General features: G+C 40.0%; 1 protein-coding gene across 9 annotated transcripts in view; it reads left to right on the top strand.

Annotated features, from left to right (window-relative positions):
• Window positions 1–21,301, top strand: part of bru3 (CUGBP Elav-like family member bruno 3) — a 586,628-nt gene that overhangs the window by 551,132 nt on the left and 14,195 nt on the right. For 8 of the 9 annotated variants that reach the window (XM_076624916.1, XM_033341227.2, XM_033341233.2 and 5 more), the window contains 3 exons: window positions 7,604–7,683; window positions 19,181–19,324; window positions 19,723–19,855. In XM_076624916.1, coding sequence (XP_076481031.1) covers window positions 7,604–7,683; window positions 19,181–19,324; window positions 19,723–19,855 — 357 coding nt within the window. The remainder of the gene's footprint in view (window positions 1–7,603; window positions 7,684–19,180; window positions 19,325–19,722; window positions 19,856–21,301) is intronic. The other variant, XM_076624912.1, reaches the window with a different exon arrangement.

Raw genomic sequence — 21,301 nt, 5'->3', positions numbered from 1 at the left:
CTCCCCCTTGCCACGATATGCCAGGACTCCCTGTGCCTTCACCGCGACTTCCTTTATGACCTCCAAAGGACAATATGCCGCTTTCTCTTTTCTAAAGCTCCCGACTTATTGTTCTCTTTGGTCATTTCTGCACGCCCATTTGCGCGTGCAGATCCTACTTTGCTCACACAGAAAATCAGTGCAATCGTGCAGAAGCGACGGGAAATTTTCACTTTGAACTTCGTTCAAATTAGGATCGACCGTCTGTACGCAAAGGCGCCGGATATTACTATGTAAATCGACTGGGAACCGAACCCCGGTTTTATTAATTAATCTTTCGTAGATTCTTTCGTGATTGCACTAAGCAATTCGATGTGTTAATACCTGCGTTTGCGCGTCGTTAATTTAAGTAATTGCTAAAATATGAAATTATATAAATTATATATATGACTTCGATTATATACATATACATATAGATATAATCGTCGAAGTCATGATAATTGTTACGAAAAATAACTAGCAACGAAAGATGCCTTGTGACGGAATAGCCGCGAAGAAGATAAGGGTGGGAAAGTATAGGCTGTATTTGCCGCGTTCGAACAAGAAAAACAGAGATTCCCCATGGGAAGTCGGAAACCTTACCCTATGTTCCAACAACCGCCATTTTAGATCTGAACCGCGAACGGAAAGACATCGAGAGCTTGTCAGAGCTTAACTCGATGACAGGATGATTACTAGCATTACCGGAATTACTCGAGAGCGAATTGCGCAACATACCGTAACGAACTCGTGGTATTTCGAAAATTGTGCATTCACTCTATAACTAGGAATCTAATGGAACAGTTGACGAGTCCGTAAAGACCGTGGAAATTTTAGCGCACGTAAAATATATATCGAGATATTATTGTAAAAATCGTATACGATTTTGAAGAATGAAGTACACAGTTGTATAGTTGAATGAATATGAAATTTTGTTTTCGCAAAAAGTAAAAATTCGGGTTTATCCTTACAGAGTCGTCGCACGTGCCGAGAAAAATTTGTAACAAATATTTGCAGATTTTTATGCGTACGTACGCGTTTACTCGTATTCCTTTTACACGCCCTTAAAAAATTCAAGAAACATCTGTTGCAGCTACAGCAAAAAGGAAAAAAGGGTTGAACAGGTGCGACAAAAAGCCTCGACGAAATTCACAGTAAACGCGACACTCGGATCAAAGCGGTTCCCGATTTCCGTAGTCGAAGCTGTAGCGGAATGCTACTATACCTTTTCCAGGGAACGTATTCGAATTCTTAGAAAGCGAATCCGGCCAAATCGATATTACGCGCGATGAATATTTTGATTTCAATTCTCCCGGGCGCACGTCATTTACATATTCCGAAACGCAATGGTAATAGGAATAGCATGTGACGGCTTTGTGAAAAAAGAGAATGACCAACGGTTATTTACTAGTTCCAATAGTTGCACTGCCAGCAGGATTTCATGAAAGACCGGCTGTTTGATTAAATCGCTATTTCTAGGTACGTACTCGGCAGAGACCGACCTTCTTTGCAACACGATCACAATTGGTCTATCGAAGAACGCGTTAAACCTTGGTCAGAGCTGAATGCCAGAGGTAGCCAGAAAGATAACAAGAGAAGGCTTCGACAAAATCCAAAGTAAATGTGATGCCGCTGATCAAACCGGGACACGATTTCCGTAGTTGTCGCTACAACAATACGCTGCGTTGCATAAATAAAGCGTATACGTTGGACGTGATCAATATTGGATGTGATGAAAGTAAACCGGTAAAGCGCCGAACGACGCTCAACCCTCGTCGACGCGCGCGACCGTCTGTGTAATTTAATGCCGGGTAAATACGCCAAGCGGAGAGTAGTTTTGCACTGTAATCTAGATGAATCTGCTGGAAAGGCCACTCCCAACGGGCATAGGCTCCCGTCAATTACAAAACGACCGTAAAGGGATGCTTCGGCATACTTTCCTTGCCAGTTCCTTATCTTTCTCTTTCGACGTGACACACTTCGGATGTTTAATATCGCGGAAGAAGCACTTCCAGATTTTTCCAATAAAATTTTTTTCTTACTTTCGTCTCTCGTTGCAAAAATTACGGAGTTTTGGTATCAATGGAATTTCGAGTATTCGATATCGTGAATTTAAAGAGACGTTAACCGTTTGGTTGTCAGATGTAAGATCAAAATTCGTAATGGTATAGACGATTTCGTAACCTCTTCAGTCTTGATATTTTCGTTAAAATATCGTTATATTTTATGATTCTACGTGTCATAAAGTAGACGTAAAGTAGACGCGGCGGAAGAAATGTCCAGCGGTTACGTAAGTAGAATGTGATTTGCCTGAGTGCCACCGAAAATGAGAGACATCGCGATATTTTCGGAATGCAGAAAGAGAGACGTTCCGGTAGGAAATTTATCTTCTCGTAATAACAGCGTGGCAACGCCGTTTTCCGGGTGTTGTCACGTCCCTTTCGTTCTCGTACGTGTCTACCTCTTTGTTTTCTTCCGTCTTCTTTTCCGTTTTCTCTCTCTCTCTCTCTGCATCCCTTCGGGATTCGCCCGTGTCCGTATTACAATGGCATTTCGTGTCTCCACGTTATACTTACCATCTCTCGGCTTGTACTGCACGTTTTCTTGCATTCTACACCGGTGTCTTATTTTATTTCTCTGCAAATACGCAGCAAATTCTTGTATCGAACGTAACCCAAAATCGATGTTACCATGTAGAAGTAGATATGTCTTCGATAAAATAACATTCTCATAATATCTTTTCCATTAATTACAGTGTTAGGTATGTTAATAAAATATTAAAGTTACGTTGTCAACGTTATACAGTACTTTCGAATTTGTCATAGACAGAGATTAGGAAATTCTGAAGGCACTATAAAACTGTGCAACTCGAAAATCTTGCGTTTATCAGTATCATTATGATAGAAAAACGATAATGCGTCTAAAATGGAAATATTATACGTAAAATTCCGCGATATTGTTCTAACAAAGGACACGTCCTTACATTTATTTTTAATCAAGTGTGTATCGCGATCAAAGGTGTATTACATATGTATTTTATTTCGAACATTCGTTTATACCAGCAGGAACTCATTTCAGAGTATAAGAATACTTTTTCACGATAGAACAGTGCTTTCACAGCAGGCAAACAATATTTCAAGCTCCTTTTCAAAGTACTCTTTATGCCAGAAAGTGTTACGCTTCACGAGAACGGCACACAAAGGAGGTTTTAGTTTCATAAAAAAATTGAAGAGACGACTTCTCGAACCTTGTCCATCTTCGTCCATTCTCCATTGTAAAGGTCACAGTATTCATTTTTATATTTTTTTGTTCATCTCTCGTTGGATTTACATGTCTTGCTTCTCCCTTCCTCCCCCTTCCTTCTCCCTTCTCCCTTCTCCTCTTATCCCCGTTGCCTACCCTGTGGCAAACCTGCAAATCTCTTATACCGAATTCCTAGTTTGCCGCCATATACTATATCCACACTTTCTGTATCTTCTTTCCTCGACGTTTACATTTGCATTTGTGCTTCTCTTTCCGCAGGCTTTGGAGAGCTCCTGCAAGCCTCGATGCTCGTCCTTTTTCCTTTTTCCCTTTTCCCTTTTTCCACCCTTTCTCTCTGACTCTTCTTCCCCTTTCCGTCCTCTCCCCGCGAACCCTGGTTTCATCTCGCGAATATAAAAAGGGCTGAGCACACGAGTGTTTAGTAACTTTGTCAGCGTTTTTAATCCCGCCCCTTATCCTACCTCTGCTTTCGCTTGTCCCGCACGCTCTCTTTGTCTCGCTATTTCTCTCGTACTTTGAATAAGCGTATGAGCGTACACTTACGCGTTTGCTTTTTTGTTTTTATCCTTCTCCTTTTTTCTTTTTCCTTTTTTTTTTTTTTAGTTCGTTTCTGGCTTCGACGCATCCCTGCTCTATGTACTTTGTACCAAACCGATCGTTGTACCAATTACGAGTGCTCGCGCTCAACCCGCGCCGGATTTAGTAGCTTCATCAATGAAATTGATTCGTTTGGTCCCGGTTCCCGGTGTCGGCACACAAGCTACATGTCATGCCGGTAACTCAAACGGTAGTTATCAAGCATATGTTCAAACGATTTACACGTAACCCCGTTTTGCTCTTTTCTACTCTTTCGTATACCAAAAAGTGTCTGGATTTTGCACAGTGAACAATGGACTAGTGCTCTTTGCGATGATTTCCATCATGCGAAAGTTAATTTCGTCGTTTTTACGTATTAAATGATTTAAACATATCATTTACAGAAGTAGATATTTCTAGAACAAAGAACAAACGCGAAGGATAAATGTTCAGCGTTTAATAGATAGAGGAACGATTGATCTAAAGATACGTAAACTCAAAAGTAGTTCATAATCTAATACTAAAACGGATCAGTAATGTCAGAAATACGATACACTTCACCGATCGATATGCAATATCGTTGAACGATAATCGCTTTAATCGGACTTTCGAAATTTCATTCCGCTATGCATATATTATCGTTACGCCGTTTCACGTTATCAGGAAATCTCTCTAAATATATCAAGGCAAACAAAATAAAACGAACGCTTTGATATTAAATCTTGTGTAACCTATTCCATATACTCGCGCCCTGCTGCGCGTTTCCCATGGCCACTAGCCTATTTTTCTCATTTAGTTAGTGACCCGAAACTATTAACAAAATAAGAACCCCGCCCATTGACACAGAAACGCCCGAAAACGTTCAGGCGCGTGCCAACAACCCCTATACTAACCGAACGTGTTCGGAGCTGCGTGCAAACGCCTATCCAAATGATACTATTTTTAGGGGATATTTATTGCTTGTACATTATTGCTTGTAAAACTACCTACTCTATTTCTTTTTTTAACTCTTAATTAAACTAGAGAACGAAATTTCTTTCCATGTCGTGTCACGAAGCGTAATAATTAAATTTAACGAGAAGTTTATATGTCGATGAACACCACTGTCTAATAAGAACAAAGTACGCAATGCTGTGGTCAGCATTCTGCCGCATTCTTTGGAATAATTCTCGAAATACCTTTGCTTCGGTATAAAAATAAAAATTCAATAAAGTACATACGATTATGTAAGGTTACCAAAACGAGATTACGCTTTTCTAACATTTCGAACCGCACGTTTTTTCTGTGAACAGGCGTAATTATTGTTATTTAAAATTTCAGTACACCGTGAATGAATGATAATGTTGACCATGCACGGTTCACTTCCAACTGTTGTAGAAACAAATATACAGCATTGATTTGCTGTGTATTTCGCTGTTCGCGATTCGAACGCGTGTACGTGCCACGAGGTTTACAACATTTCGAGGTATTTTTCATTCGAGTTTGCATAAAAACCGTTTGTCGGTCACACTACTGTGTTATATCTTTACATTGCATCAACGATGGTCCTACTTCTATGGTAAAACAAATAAGCATGCGTTTACCGTAGAATTACCGTCGAGGGAAGCGGCATTAACACCGGGACGAGACAAATAATCATGTAAACTCGATTTTCAATTTGAGAAATCAACTGCGATAAGGCAGCGGTGAAAATTGACCGCGAAGATGAAATCGCAGTCAAAGATTATCTCCGGTCTAAATTGAAATGCGACGAGTCATCTCGGTTTTCAATTATCGCGTCTTCATTCACGACCACAAACACGTTGCTCTAATACGATCAAATTATCCGAGCGTAAGGATAATAAAAAAAAAGAGGTAAAAGGAAGAAAAGTTGGTTTCGCATCATCCCCCCTTGGAGAGTTTCCAACGTATCGGAAAGTCTAGCGTTCGCCGGTATACTGGCGCAAGCAGCGCGCGTTAGCGCTTCGACGACGACCGATGGGAGTGAACGGGATAGGGATGGGGGGCCGCAGAATAAACTTAGACATGTTTGCCGAGCAATCAAATATATGAGTGGAAAGTCTCGCAGGCGTTATCGATTGGTTCGAACCCGGCTGTGGTGGCACACAGGCGAAGAGGGGAAAGAGAAGAGAGAACAGTGGAACGGATGGGTCTAGGAAAGGGTCGCGAAGGGGTCGACGAAGGGTTCGAGACGAAATGGGAACGGGGAGAGAGATCCACGAAACCAGTCTACATCGTCGTCGTCGGCGAAGGGCCGAGCGGTTTGTCCAGTGTTTGTTGTTCGCCGTTGTTCGAGGGGGCAAACATAGTTTTCGAGCCGGCGAGAAGGAGCCGCTTCGTCGAACATAGATACACGTACAAATACACGTACAAACACATGCGTCGCATAGACACATGTGTATATAAGTACGCTATACATATATACGTGTTCTTAACGACATACGTACGCACGTGAACAAGTATACGTGTGTACACGAAGAAAGAAATAGAGAAAATACATATGCGCCAGCCTTTATACGTATAGGAACGCGGACTTTCGAGAAATTCGACTCTTTTATTTCCGCGCGACCTTCCTACCCGTCTGCTTCAAAGCGGTGGAGAAAAATCTCAAGAGCGCATCGTCTTCGAGAGCCTCGTCGGAGATTTCGCTTGCACAAGAAGGAATAGCGGGATGGGCCAGAACAAGCTCGCAAGCTCGGACAAATTCTTGCGATGTCGGTGAACGGTAGGGGTTGAGTCGCGAGAAAATCTTATCCACCTACCTACACTTTGGATCGCTCTTATCTCCGATTTCGGACATTCTTCGCCGTTCTTGTCCGAATTCCCATTCCGTAAAACACACCGAATTTGGTAGAAACGGTTAAATAGCAAAGGATTTTATTATACATATATCCGATAAAAAATATCATCAGCCGTGCAAATCGTTTCATTCGTCATCAAAACGATCATCCTAGTTTGTCTTCGGCAAATACAATTTTTTTAATTAGCAAATACGAGCCGAAATCTGAAACTCGAAATAGCTGGGAATATCGAATATATTCCTTTATGAGAGAAAATTTTAGCTATATAATATAACATGACCAAAGGATATGATAGCGGTTATAGAAGTAAACTAATTAAATAGTATACCACCTATTTACTTTTTTAAAAATCGTTGCCCACGGGCGTGACAAAGTATTCTAGATTATTTTGCGAACGATCGTAGATAGAAGTAATTTTTCAGGATCGTTTGCTCACTGTGATACGCACCGTTATTGCTCGAAACCAGGAGTGGTGTCCTGGATAACGGAGCGTTTCTCCGTTCGTGGTAAACATCTTTTATTAAGTGCACGTTGCGCTCCGCTGGCGCGTCAATTTTTCAAAGCACCCTCGAGTTCTTTGTCTTCGCGTCTCCATCTAACTATAAACGATAAGCACGCGTAGCAGGGAGTAGGGGCGATTAATCGTTCCATCATCGTTAGAGATGGTCTCGACTCTGTGACAATGGTGAAAACGAAACTTCTTTCGCCCACCCTTCGCGTATTCTCTTTCCAGATAAAACGATTTTCGTCCTTTTTTTCTCTTTTTACCAGTGTCGAATGTACCGCGCGTATATTTTCAAGTTTCGTTCGTAAAAACAAACCACAGACAGATCAGTATCGCTCGGATAATCGAAAATCTTTGTCGTCAATAACGCTAATTATTTAATTGTTTGTTTCGCACAAGCACATATCGAATATTAACGAAATTTCTCTTTCTATTTCAGGCTGTGCATTCGTAAAACTTTCATCACATCAAGAAGCGCTAGCGGCGATCAATACCTTACACGGTAGCCAAACTATGCCGGTGAGTGGAAGCTATTGTTTTTCTAAACACATCGGAAATTGGTGTAAAACGCTTTGAAATTTTTATGAAATCAATGGACACGTAGTTCTATTGTGCAGCAACGAAACAGTTTTCTTCAAATTAATGAAAAACCATATGTGAAATAATAGCAGCGATATCGCTGCTGTGGTTTTCTTAAACAACGTACGAATTGATTCCCAACGGATACAGTAAAGTAATAATGTACAGAAAAGTATCTATAAACTTTAAGGAGGTATCTAAGATTTTATCATGTTCGTGTCAAATTGAACAATTATATACGCTAAATATACATAGACAAACATCGATGACACTAGGAAAATTGCGTAAACATAAATAAACGAAAGTAGAAAGCAAATGAGTACGCACATGGCGATAAACGAAGTTGAAAGTAATAGAAACGACGAGTGCGTATCACGGATTCATGGATGACCGTTCTATGGAACAGGTAAATTGTATAGGGTGGACAACCCTCGTAATGACTGTCATGCATGCAAACATACCGTGGTTCCAATCTAATGACTGGCCAAACTGAAATCTGCATAACACTTGGAGAAGTATGGGCTACCTCCTTCTCCGTCGCTGAATCTCCTATGGCTTCTATCAAACCGCCAAACTTTCTCAGCTTAGGGTCGGACCAGGAATTCCCAGTTGTAATTGAATTGTCAGTGAGTTTCGTTCGGGATTCCACCTGCTGATTGGTGAAAGTTCGCAAAGCCGCTTGCCGAACTTGACCATACAACATTCCTCTTCCAATATCGCCGTTATTATCGTACTGCAGTTATTTGCTCATATTTATTGGCGTGTCGAAGTTTGGCGTTGGACTCGTTCATTAGGATTACGCTTGATAGAACCGGTCGACGATTAATGATGAAACGTCGACTACCAGAAAGATACTACTGGATGATAAGAAGCGCATAACGTGTCTAATGACAGAACTGGATATTCTGTTTCGTACTACTGTAGAGACGCGGCGTGTATCTTCGTATCCTACGATTAAAAATCATTTTTGACAGTGTATACTATTAGCTACGTTTTAATCAAAATATTGATTTATTCGCATGATTCTTTACTCAAAACTTTGCTGAAAACCCTCGGAAACAGCCGGTGTATGATGGATTACTTGTCGACGGACACTCCAAGTTTGCACTTTTAAAATTTCGTTGCTAAAATTGAGAGCGATATCAACCGTGTATTTGTTAGATATGCTATATTATATAGAAATTTAAAAAAAAAACAAAATGTCCTCTATTTTCCGTATTTTTCTTCACCTCATTGACTCAGCTTTATCTCGTGTAAATGAAACACGAACAGAACATTTCCGATCACATAAAATCGTAGAGAAACTTCGTAACTGTGAACTATACACACGGTGCAATTCGTGTTACTATGGACGTACAAAGAAACGAATGCAACGAAGTAGGAGAACCGTTAAAAGTCCATATACACCCGATATTTTCCGATGTATCCGGCAATTGTTTCGCCGTCCATCAGTCCGACGGCGGGTGAAGAAAAAAAGGACAGTGCCGTATTTTCCAATATCAACGAGAAATTCGCGTTCCGTGTCACGCGTGTGCCTCGTGTATGAAATCACGAATTGCATCGTAGCCGAAGGGCGCGGCGGGGACAGATGCGAGGCTGTTACGTGAATATTACTCGTTACAACGCTCTAATCTAATAGCGAAACACGAGGAGAAATTGTGGGTACAGAAGGGGAACTTTAGGATCGTGCCAGGGACTATTTGCCCTTAAAAGAGAAACTGACATGGCGCGGAACGTAATATGCAGATCGCTTAATTATCACTGCGAATTATGCAAATCTTGATACCAACGTTACGAGATTTCATCGCGTCCCATCGAGTGGCTCGGGAGTGTCAAAACGTAGGATGGAACGAGACACGCAGTTTGCCGTTTCATTAGGACGATTCTAGATTTATTAGCCTCGTAGAAACGCTCATAATCGACGGAACGGCGCGGTACCCTCGTTAAACCTACTAAATTGAAGTTATATTAAAATTTTATCGTCCATCCATTTTTCGTATAAACCGTTGTAGAACACATTTTTCTTTTATCTTTGTCATCTAAATCCTTGCGAGAGATTGTTACTTTACTTAATACTCTGCTTCCTAAACCGAAACGTAGTACGAATATTGTCTCTGAAAACTTTGGGATTCGATATTCACGCAATTTATCAAAGAAGATATTATAAAATGAACGATTCGTTCTCTCGGTAAATAATTATTTTAACGGAATCGTTCTACAAGGATATTTCACATAATAGACAGCGAACGATATTTTAACGCTGTAAGGATAATTCAATTCGACTGCGTTCGATATAGTTTCTCGTGACACGTTGTAATCCTCAGTTTCCCGTTCTATTTCATGTACGTACGTGTCTACTCGTACGCGAATGTGATTCTTTCATACGCTGACACGCACAATCGTCAAATTGAGATAGAAATTTATATCTTATCCTAAGTAGTTAGCAGCGATAGCAAAGGGAATTTTCACAAGCGTAGAGATATAACAAACAGTGGAAAACCGATACATCGAAATATTATACACATTCGATCAACTAAATATCTCGCTTATTTGGTATTTAAGCGAAACGTTCAACAGACAATCGCTCGCATAAGGAGCGAGCGATTAAGTGGCACGATGATACAGTATATCCTTGGAATGCTTCAGGATACAAGCTAACTGGTCATAGGACGAAAACGTTCAGACCTTGGAGGAAGGTTCTTATGATGATTAAGGCCTGTTAAACCGAGGGATGCGCGAATAGCGTTGGGGCCTCGCAGATATTGGAGATCTCAGGCCGGAACATTCCAAGGACTCTCTATATCGAAAGAGAACGAGCCAAGGGCAGACACAGGAGACTTAGGAGAGGAAAATCTCGAACTTTGTCCTTGTTAAACGAGAATATTCTCGGTATAACCATGAGTCGGGTACGCTACTTGTGTACGGTTAGAAATATGTACCTTCCTCGAAATATCCTGCCTTAAATTTTCTTTATTGGAAGATAAAACAATATTAAATGTAGATGATGATTTTGTACTCCTAATTTTATACTTTATTCCGCTCTTCGAACTAACCCCGTGACTTGTAATGCCTTGAATTTTTTTAAGCTAAATACATGTAACGATGTCTGATGTGACTCGATCTACGCACACGATTCTGTACATCTTTCCACACAATTTTGGCTCCGTATCTTTATATCCTATACAAAATTTATTATCGTTACTTCAACGAAATTGCTGCTCTCGTAGTAAAACTTGGCGCAGTAAAACGCGTATTGACAGAAATGTTCGATATTTCTACCGTCGGTGAAGAATCGATGACGTAATGTATAGAAAATTCACTCGTATTATATGTTTAAACGTAAAACTCTTGCCAGAGATTTTGTGGGCTGGATGTAAACAAAGATAGAAGGCAATGGCTTTCGTAACATCGATACTATAGTATCTTTCGTAATAATAATAATTTTGGATTCGGATTATATCGTGTTATCAAAAGCGTGTAGTACATAAATTGAAGATCACGGTAATACAGCTTTTATGCTATTCTTCTATGAAGGAGATATCATCGATTTTTCGCTTATGTGTTTTAAAACTACATGCACAAAAGGATAAATAAGTTTTATATGAGGTAAAAGTAAAAAATAATAAAACACGTTTCAATCAATTTATTATTTTTACTCAAAAAGTAACTTAATTATTTAGATTTTAATATTAATTTAAAGAAATAGAAAATTCTTGGATGTATTCGTATATCAAGAATTGTAAAGTCTATTGTATCGGGGATCACGCGATAATACTTCTCTTCGTCGAGTAACTTTGCGCGACTATTGCGGTTAATATTTCGCAGTGTCAATACTGCAGTTTTTCTTCCAGCGAAAAAAACTGCTACTTTATACGGCCGAAGTTCTGTAAACATTTTTCACTTCGGATTCAGTAACCGTGTAATATGATTTACGTTGCTCGAATAGACGACGGATTCGTGCAGTAACTTTACGGAGCAATATTTTTACGGTTTTCGCAATCCGTTTTTCTCAGTAAAAGCGTTGTAAGTTTCTATCAATCGGTCAGCATAAAAATATCATATTTTTAACTCTATCACGCGATCGCTGTTCGATTGGTAAACTATGAATTTCAACTTTTTTTCTTTCAATATAGCTAACTATTTCTGAAGCAAAATTTTCCTCTAATATATCCGAATATAACTTTCTAAAGTACAGAAAAACTTTTGACATACCGTTGAAATGCCAAAGAAAGCCAGGCATCGTTCAAATATGTAAGAGGTACATATTTAGAAGTTTGCATAATATGGATGTAAAAAGAAGCAATTTGAAAGCAATGCTTGGAAAATCAATCGTTTTCCTGTCAAAAAGGGCTGAATTTACATCTATATTGTGGAGGAACAATATTTCTCTGGGGGGTTCTCTGTTGGTATCGGGGATGGGTCAATTTCGAAATCATAGCATGGATATCAACTGATCGATCATTAAACCAGGGTTATTACCGTGAAAAATTACTAGCCATGTCGCACAAATTCCCCGATCATTTTTTTTCTGGAAGCTCATCGAGCCGTATAATGCGGTTTGCTCTACTCGAATTGACAGGGTGTTCACGCGTCACGCGGCGGGCAATATTTCTCCTGGGGCTCAATATTTCTGTGAGGTTCGCGGTCCGTCTCTCGCGGTTCGTGTCACCGGTGGAATGCGAGCAAGCGCTGGCCTCACGCGTAGTTATATCTTCTGAAGCGTGTGACATTTCTTGTCACGCCTCACGACACGCTCGCGAACCCTCCCCGCGGTATGCTCTCCGTTCACCCACTCATGGTTCTGCAAACTCCTGAAATGCCTCGTAATAAAAGCAAACGTACGGGAGAAGTGTTTTGCTACGGTGCTGGCTAAAACGTGCCAGAACGTAACACAGTCGTTTTCAGTGTAGGAATTTTACGTAACGTTGCTCCGTTTTTATTTTCCTCGCCAACCCTCGGGCGTGCTGCCACCGCTCGGAAATTAAGTGCTCGGAATAAAAAGACTCCCACCCCCCCCCCCACCCCCGCCGCTATTCTTCCATACTGAAACGCGTGCGGGAACGAATTTAAACAACGTCTTGTTCCTCGCGTACGCTTCATATTTCCGATACTTTTCAATCTATTCTGTCGTCAAAATTACTTATCACTGAAATACCGAATTTACCCTTAGTACGTGGTATATACTTTGAAAAATCTGACATTTTCTCAATTTTACACAAACGATCGCAATAAATATACAAAAATCTATTCAATAGTAAAAAAAAGGCTTTATCGTGTAATCGTTTCGGATAAGATATTTTCTTTGATCCTTTTATCTAAAAGATTTACCCGGATAATGGATAACTGATGTATTATTATCACGTTTATCGTAATCGAGTTGCGCCGCGGTTTTTACGAACAACACCCACTCTCAGTAACACTCTCTCTCGCGCTCTTTTGTTTCATGACGTTCTACCGTATTTTGAAGATAAACACTTGACGAATCTACTTCTAATTCTCGATTTATACTTTACGCAGCATCCTCAATAATCGGTGACGATAAATTAATAATTAAATATGAAAAATATATTTCTCTTTGGCAAATGTAATTGCCAAATTGCCATCGCGACAAAGAAGAAAATTTGAATTTGATTCGACGAAAGATCTATTGGTAGAAACAGCGACACGCGCGATTAGGTGCGCGATCTTAAGAACCGAGAAAGGTAGAAGCGTATGTTGCGTAGATGGACGTATAGCATCGATGGTGGGGAGTAGCCCTCGAGCCTTAACGGATGTTCCTTTCTGTTCGAGAGGAAACGAGCGAAATGTGGATGGAAGGAAATTGTCTCTGCATTAACGGAGGCTCGGAAACTGCTTCCAACATTTAATTAAAGACATTCCCTGAGTAATTCCCTCGGCGGCCTCGTAATTGCATTGCTTTTATCTCCTATACAACTGTTACTTGTTTGGCGAGTCTTTTCTATCGGGAGTCAGAACAGGAGACCAAATCCCGTGGGTAAGAAAAGCAAGGTGGAAAAGAAAGAAAGAAACGCGAAGATACGATACCCCTCGATTCTACCCAAAGGATAACCGTTCTTAAGGAGCGTACCTTAATATCCCTATTATCGTGATTAAATTTGAATTGGAGCGAATTAAACCGGTATCTCGAAGCTTCCGCTTAAAAATAGACGATCGATTTGCACCAAGTTACGTGGGATGTAACGTGACTGAAAAGTAAAATTATTATGGGTACATTTAACGAGTAAAGATTAAATTATTGCAGATAGGATTTACGTCTCCTTGAATTGATTGCTCTCCAAATTTACGGGGCTACCCTCGTAATTAAGGGGAACCCTCCTTACCGAAACATCATCCGCGAGTTTCGAGCAGAAACTGATATTGCCATTTTATAATCGAAACGAAATCCATTCACGATCTTTCCTACTTAATTTCCACGGACAAAAAATGTATTCGTCGTTATAGGATATCGCGCAACGTTCTCGAAAATTCTATAATCTAACAAGTACGAGACGAACGTTAAGACGGGTAATTTTTACTTTTCTCACTGATATATCTTAGATCCTTTCACGTATTATCCCGATATATAACGAGACGAAATGGAAAAAGTGCTAAGTCAGGTGATTTTTCTCTGGCAGGCTAAAGCGTAAAACTTGTAATTTGAAATGCACCAGAGAATTGGATAGTTTAGATCCATCCCTTCGATTCGGATTCCAACAGAGAATCACGTGGACAAGAGGCAATCGGCGTTCCGGCCAGTCTTGCGGTTCTAGTTGTATCTATTGAAATTACCAGCTGGCGAATTGGCAAGTGTGATGGTGCAGCTAACGGGAGAACCTCCAATCAGTACGTAATTGCTTCATTCCGTTGCCAGGTCCGCTGCAATATCGCGGTTCTCTGAGCCGTACCTTTACTTTCAAAGATTCTACCAATCTCGAACGACTAAGAGATTTTTTGGTTTACATCGAATTTGCTGATCGTGCGAATTTGGCTAAAAGATTCGTTTCGATACGTCTCTCATCGTCGGACGTTAAAGCGTATTTGAACACTGTCTGTCCATTAAAATATGTACTTATTTTGGCATCGCGTATCGTTATGTTCTGTAATTCGAAGTTTCTTAATTTTACGATAAAAAGTGTATCGCTATCGTTTGCATTGTAATTGTAAATTATACGACGTTATTTAATAGCTAATTAGATTACAAATTTTTAATGCATTTAGCTGGAATTGAACAAATACCGTAACAAACGTGACGCAATGTAACGCGAATAAAGGAACAGTTTCATCAAGCTCACAATGTCGCTAAACACAAAGCGAGAAAGCAGATTTGAAAGAATCAGAAGCATCGATGCTCGACTCGTTTCCGACGATCTAACGTTACAAAAGCCGAGAACTGTTTCAACTGTATAAAGTTCATCTCGCTGAGCCTCGTGTAACGAAGACTTTGTACTCGGCACTATAACGAGACTGTGCTTTTGTATCACGGATTTTAAAGAGACAACCTACACGGTAAAGTGTACAAACATAACGAGACGAGGAGTGGAAGCTTCAAACGTTCTCCTGGTGATATCGCTTGGGGTGGCTTTTTCTTTTCGCGTGTAGTTCAGAACGTTGGATCGGAATTAATGAACCGTAATCCCCCAATAATGAGGCTTCGGCTTCACTGGCTCTGATACGACCTCGGCACCCTTCTTGCCCCCCCTCCCTCCCCTCTCCCCGTCTGTCAGCCTCTATACGTATATCGATGTGCACGTGCGCCCTGTGTAAATGTCATATATGCCACGCGACTTAGCCAGCCATCGCTACGCAGAGAGAGTGAGTGAGAGAGACAGAGAGAGAGACAGAGAGAGAATGTGTGTGTGTGTCTGTGTGTAAGAGAGAGAGAGAGAGAGAGAGAGAGAGAAGGCCTTCCACGCTTCGAGGCTGTCGACGCGAGACAAATTATTTTCCTCAACAACACGCGTCGATGCTTTTCACGGCGCATAACGAGTTGTTCGAGCGGCTTCGCCTGTATAGAGAATACAAAATATCCTCCCCACTCCTCTTCCTGCTCTCCTCTGTACGGTCGTTCTCTAGCCTGTCGATATTTTTCCCAGCATTACGAAGGAACGCCCCTGAATATTTTCGCCCTGCGAATTTTCCCATCGCCAATGACCTCGACGCTGAGATTGCCCCGGTGCATCCTTCCGCCATTGCCTAGGAGGAAAAAACTGGTTACCGTGACATAATCCGACGAAACAAGCTATTTCAAAATTATCTCGTTCCATGATTTTTTTTCTGTTAAAACCGATCAAAAAACAATGCGCGAGTGGACTGTAATTAGCGATAGTTGGAGAGAAATTTATAAAACGTTTTTCGGAGACGTTCGTCGGAACAACGATGTTCGTCGATAATAATATGATCGTCGATATTACTGCTTCTCACCAAACGCGGTCAAAATTAAAGATATTTTAACTTGAGTCTCAGAATTTCTCGAATAAGGGAAGAGAAATAACACGTATGAGTTTCGCCGGATACTCTTGATATTAGTTACAGTAATGTGGAAAGTTGTATCCAGCCATGAAACCCGCATAACTTTTATGCCTTGTAAACTGCGGCCGGATTCTGGTTTCCTTGGAACGCCGCGGTTATACGCGCGTTTGGCCCTATTCGACTTGGCTGTAAACGAAACTTTTAATAATTGCGAGCCAGTCGTTTCCTTTCCTGCTCTTTCTCTTCTGTAACCTTCGCGGAACACCGATTGCATTCCACATAGCTACGTGTGACCAAGAGTTAAGTGGTACTTCGCGTAAAATGCTAATGAAAATCAGTACCAAATGAATAATGTCACCCCGTTTGAAAGCTTTTAATATATGTATCCTACGAATTCGAACTTGCTGAACCATTAACGTATTCGATCCATCCATTTTTCACTCGATATTATCCAAAGCTAATTGGAAAGTAGTATGTACCACGTATACTCCTGGTTGTTACTTTGCTATTTAATATATATGTAGCAGCATTGTACACCTTTGCAAAATGAAAAGTTACTATTATACATATGTATGTATATAACAGAAAACAGTGGAACTGACAGATAGTACAAGGTATTTCAATTTTTCTCGTCCGAAAAATCTAACGCTTTAACCAAATCGACTTTGCTTCGGCAACGCCTACCTCTACATTACTCCATCAAATCTATAAATTTTTATACGAGCTAATTTTGTCAGCGGTATTTGACGACCCTGTGTAAGAGACTTAAAAGAAGGTAAAAAAAAGCCGTAAAAAGTTTTGCAAATTTCGAATCCACGTATATTGTACCTTTCACAACGTCCCGAAATGTTCAACGCCAAAAATAATAAAAAGAAAACACGTTCTTTATGGCGAACACAATATCCTCTTCATACAATTTGGCAGTATCGATGATACTCTCTGGAAAATCTTCACTGATTATAATGTATGGTTGAGCGATTCAACCAATTCTTGGATCATCCTTTTCCATTCAGTGTTTCAAGTTCGCGCGTGGTTGGGTTACGCGAATCATTGCGCATCATTTTTAATACACAAAGACACGTGTCATTGTGACGTTTGAACGTATAAACGTGTCTTAACGTGAGTCATGTACAGTTTTAGAAGCATTTTAAAAGCATTCTGTACAGTTTCGGTTATATATAATTGTAGACCACTTTAAGCTGATATTATACATCGTGCACTATTGTCCGTATTTTCACCATTTCGAAATAAAGAGTGAAAATATGATTGTTTAAAATTATCATCAACTTTATGTTTCAACTTCTAGACAGTGGGTTTTAGAACGCTCCGTTTTAATTTTCATCGTGTATTTTACACGACGAAACATTATTTTGTAAAACGGAAGAAAAACGTTCTCGCAACAGGAAGAAATCCGAGCATCGAAATTCGAACCCATGATTTTTAGGTTCGCTTTAACTACCACGTTGCCTTTTCATATTTTTCCTCTATTGGAGTAGTTTCTTTTTTCTTTTTGTTTCTTCTTTGTGATATAACAGCATATTAAGAAAATGTAATGGAAATTTCAAACGACGATCAGAATAGTCGTGCAGGCAATATTTTCCGCATTATGCATTTATACTGTGTTAAAAATTGAAGAGTAAAACTATACATTTGAAATAACTGTCAAACGAAAGGAAAAGGAATTACGAAAGAAAACACAAGACCACGGAAGATGAAATGAAACCAGCACAAAGATTGCCAAGCAGAGGAAAGAAATAGATGGATAAACCGTGGAAAATCGCGTGACAAGAAGAGGAAATTTCAGCGAGCGTATCAACGGGTTACAATATTACCGTCGTTATATAAACTCAGACACGCCCAGCATTTGCATTGATGACGTGAATATAATATATCACCAGAACCTCGAAAGCTGAGCTTTTCTCCGCAGCCACAATGGCCACTGACCACCTGTTGCCTTTCCATTTATATTTTAGACGTGGTGAGAACATCATCGTCTTACGTATCCTCGTAAACATCTCAAAAGGAGACGCGTTTTCTCCATTGAAAAAGATCTTATGCTAACTATCTGTAGAATACTCTGAGGTTTCTACTATGATCAAGTATAATAGATCCTAGCTTATTCAGTTTTCCTCGGCTTATTATGTAGTTACACAGTCTCTCTTGTTGCTATAAATGAAATTTAGAAATAGAATATTACTTTGCTGTATTTTCTGAAAGGAAAATTCTTTCGAATTTTCAGTAGCATACCTTTTCATAATGGTCATGCAAAATAATTTATAACGTGAAATTTATATATGAAATTTATATATAATTTATATATGAAAACGATACTATAAATACCGCGTCCCTTTGCTTTCGCTCGATTTTAATACTATTTTGGATGGGCAAACTTATTCACGTTTTACGAATTAAACGGTAGGTATTAAAAGGAAATTGGTACACACGTTTAATGGAAACGAGTTTGCTAGTAGAACGATTAATTTCCAATAAGTAATAGGAGGAAGAAGGCCGTAATTTTCTTTGATAATCACGTCCGTTGTCGAAGCGATGTTATTATCAAATTTTCTACGTGTTATAAATTTATAGAGGATGAGAAACGCGCACGCGGTCACGAAGAAAATGCGAGGTTCTAGAAAATTATGCGGCTTTACGTCGGCGACGGTAATCCCCTTGCTACAGCGTCGCTTCGTCTCATGGAAATTACGAACCGGCACGTCCGACAGCAGTATCTGATCTTGCATTTCAGACTTGCTTGTCATAGCATGGCAATTTACATTGTGAGCAACATAATCCTCAAACGATAGATTGTACAGCAGCGTTCTCGCATCAGTCTTCTATAGCCTATTGCCGATTTGACCAAATAATTTCTAAACCGCGAATATTTATATTTTTAGAATCATTTTTTGCATAATATTTGTCAGATATCGATTATAACAGATAACCGACATATTGAAATGATTTATTTCAGGGAGCGTCATCCAGCTTAGTGGTAAAGTTCGCAGATACTGAGAAAGAGAGACAACTAAGACGCATGCAGCAAATGGCTGGGAACATGAGCCTCCTTAACCCTTTCGTTTTCAATCAGTTCGGCGCTTACGGCGCTTATGCTCAGGTGGGTCACATTATGGTTAATGGTTCTCGCGTTACCATATTACCCCGTCTGGCTGGTTCTCGTTATCGCGAATCCTACAACCTATAATTGTTTCTGTCTTGTTAAAAACGATCGACGATGCTTAATACCAACGTGCTGATTTAATTTTTCTGCAAAACATTTCCGATAATATACGTACATTCGGACATTTCGATTTTTCTATGCATCTATATTCGATCTATATTGAAATTTGTGTATTTGACGTTTATTCGGTAAATTTCTATTAAATCGGCAGAATTCCAACTACTTCCATTTAAATATTACTTAGTACCAAAGTTTTATTTCTTAACTAACCTGCAGTAATCCAAACAGAACGCTCTTTCTTGAATACATTTTCGATATAAATGTTCTACTTACAGCAGCAAGCAGCTCTCATGGCTGCTGCGACAGCACAAGGGACGTACATCAACCCAATGGCGGCACTGGTCGGTGCTGGGCAACTACCGCACGCGTTAAATGGCATGCCAAATCCCGTGGTTCCACCGACTTCTGGTATGTTCCTTTTTTGGTTTTTTCTTTCTTTTGACAGATCGAATGTCGATATTTTAAACACGTCCGCGTTAAACAGTCTCTGTGTATCACTCGAGTATTTAATTTGGAATAAGGAATTATCCTTCAAAGTACGAGAAGAAAGAGAAACTTGCGATTTCCGTAAAATTATTTCAAAGAAATGGGACACGCGAGGGAAAAACTTTAACTTAAGTTCCACAAATATACACGCACGTATGTACACTTTGTTGCGAAATTTTCCAGTTTCACCGACGTGAAACTCTTTCTTTATCTCCCCTCTTTTATCCCGCTCTCCCCTCGTTTATTCCTCCACAGATCTCGCGGCAGCAAGAGTGTACAGTCCGTTGCCTTATAACCGGCTCATAAATCAATACAACATTTTCACCGAGCGTGACTCGAGCGAAAGATATTGCCAGTACCGCGAAACTTTATCGAAAGCTCGCCGCGAACGGGAAGGAGGAAAAGCCAAAGTAGCACCGTTCCTTCCCTTTTTCCTAACCCTCCTTCCCTCCTCTTCGCCTCTTTCGCTGTCTTCTCTTTTCCGGTTTCTCTCATTCGTTCAACGCGTACACAAGAGGAGGGAACGAAATAGCAGAGGCAGGTAAACTAAGCACGGAAATCGGCTCTCGACAAGCGCTCTCTGGTATACGTCGAGTCTCGTCAAGCGAAACGTAATACCCTTTGATAGGGAAATAATATTTTATTTCTTCTCCACCTACTTCTGATCTTTCCTCCGCTTACCAGCCTTGCAGATTGCCAAGCTTCTGCGCTTTTATTTCTGCTGAAATACGACGTCATCGTACCTGTCATTATGGATTTTTCATCCGCAGAGAGTACCTTATACAAGACGATGGATGTAGTTGAAAAGATTTTCCATGGATTTGCACGAATTTATGGATACGCGATGAATTACTCGACTGTTGAACTGCGCTTGATTTTAGATATTAGTAAACTTCACTTATTTATCGTTTTCTCATCGTTACGAGAAATGTCGTGCCCGTTCCTTTAAACCTATCTTCGCGTGTTCCAAATCATTTTCTTGAAAAACGTATCTAATTCGCAGTCCGTGAAACAGGACGAAACAGAGTCCGCAGAATAACATGCGTGAAATTGAAAAAATATTTAATACACGAGATGTTAATGTATCTGAACATGGAATAATTTTTAGAATTTATTAAATACCGATAACGAAGCTGCAAGGGTAAATCGATTAACAATGACGGAACCGTAAAACGATTATTCATGGTCGAAACGCATCTATTTAAAGGGTATAATGGTTCGTTTCTAAGCCAACAACCTATCGTTTGAAGAGCTTAAAATATGCACGAAACTTTGAGTCGTTACCCCTCACCTTTACAAACAACACACCGATACGTACACCCAAATGCTCGTTTACTTTTCGTACTTGCTCAAACGCGCTACATCGAA

The sequence above is a fragment of the Bombus vancouverensis genome, chromosome 15 (assembly GCF_051014615.1).
Source record: "Bombus vancouverensis nearcticus chromosome 15, iyBomVanc1_principal, whole genome shotgun sequence".
In the NCBI taxonomy this organism is placed as follows: domain Eukaryota; kingdom Metazoa; phylum Arthropoda; class Insecta; order Hymenoptera; family Apidae; genus Bombus; species Bombus vancouverensis.
Note: the sequence above shows the minus strand (reverse complement) of the source record. Positions and strands in the feature narration are given on the sequence as shown.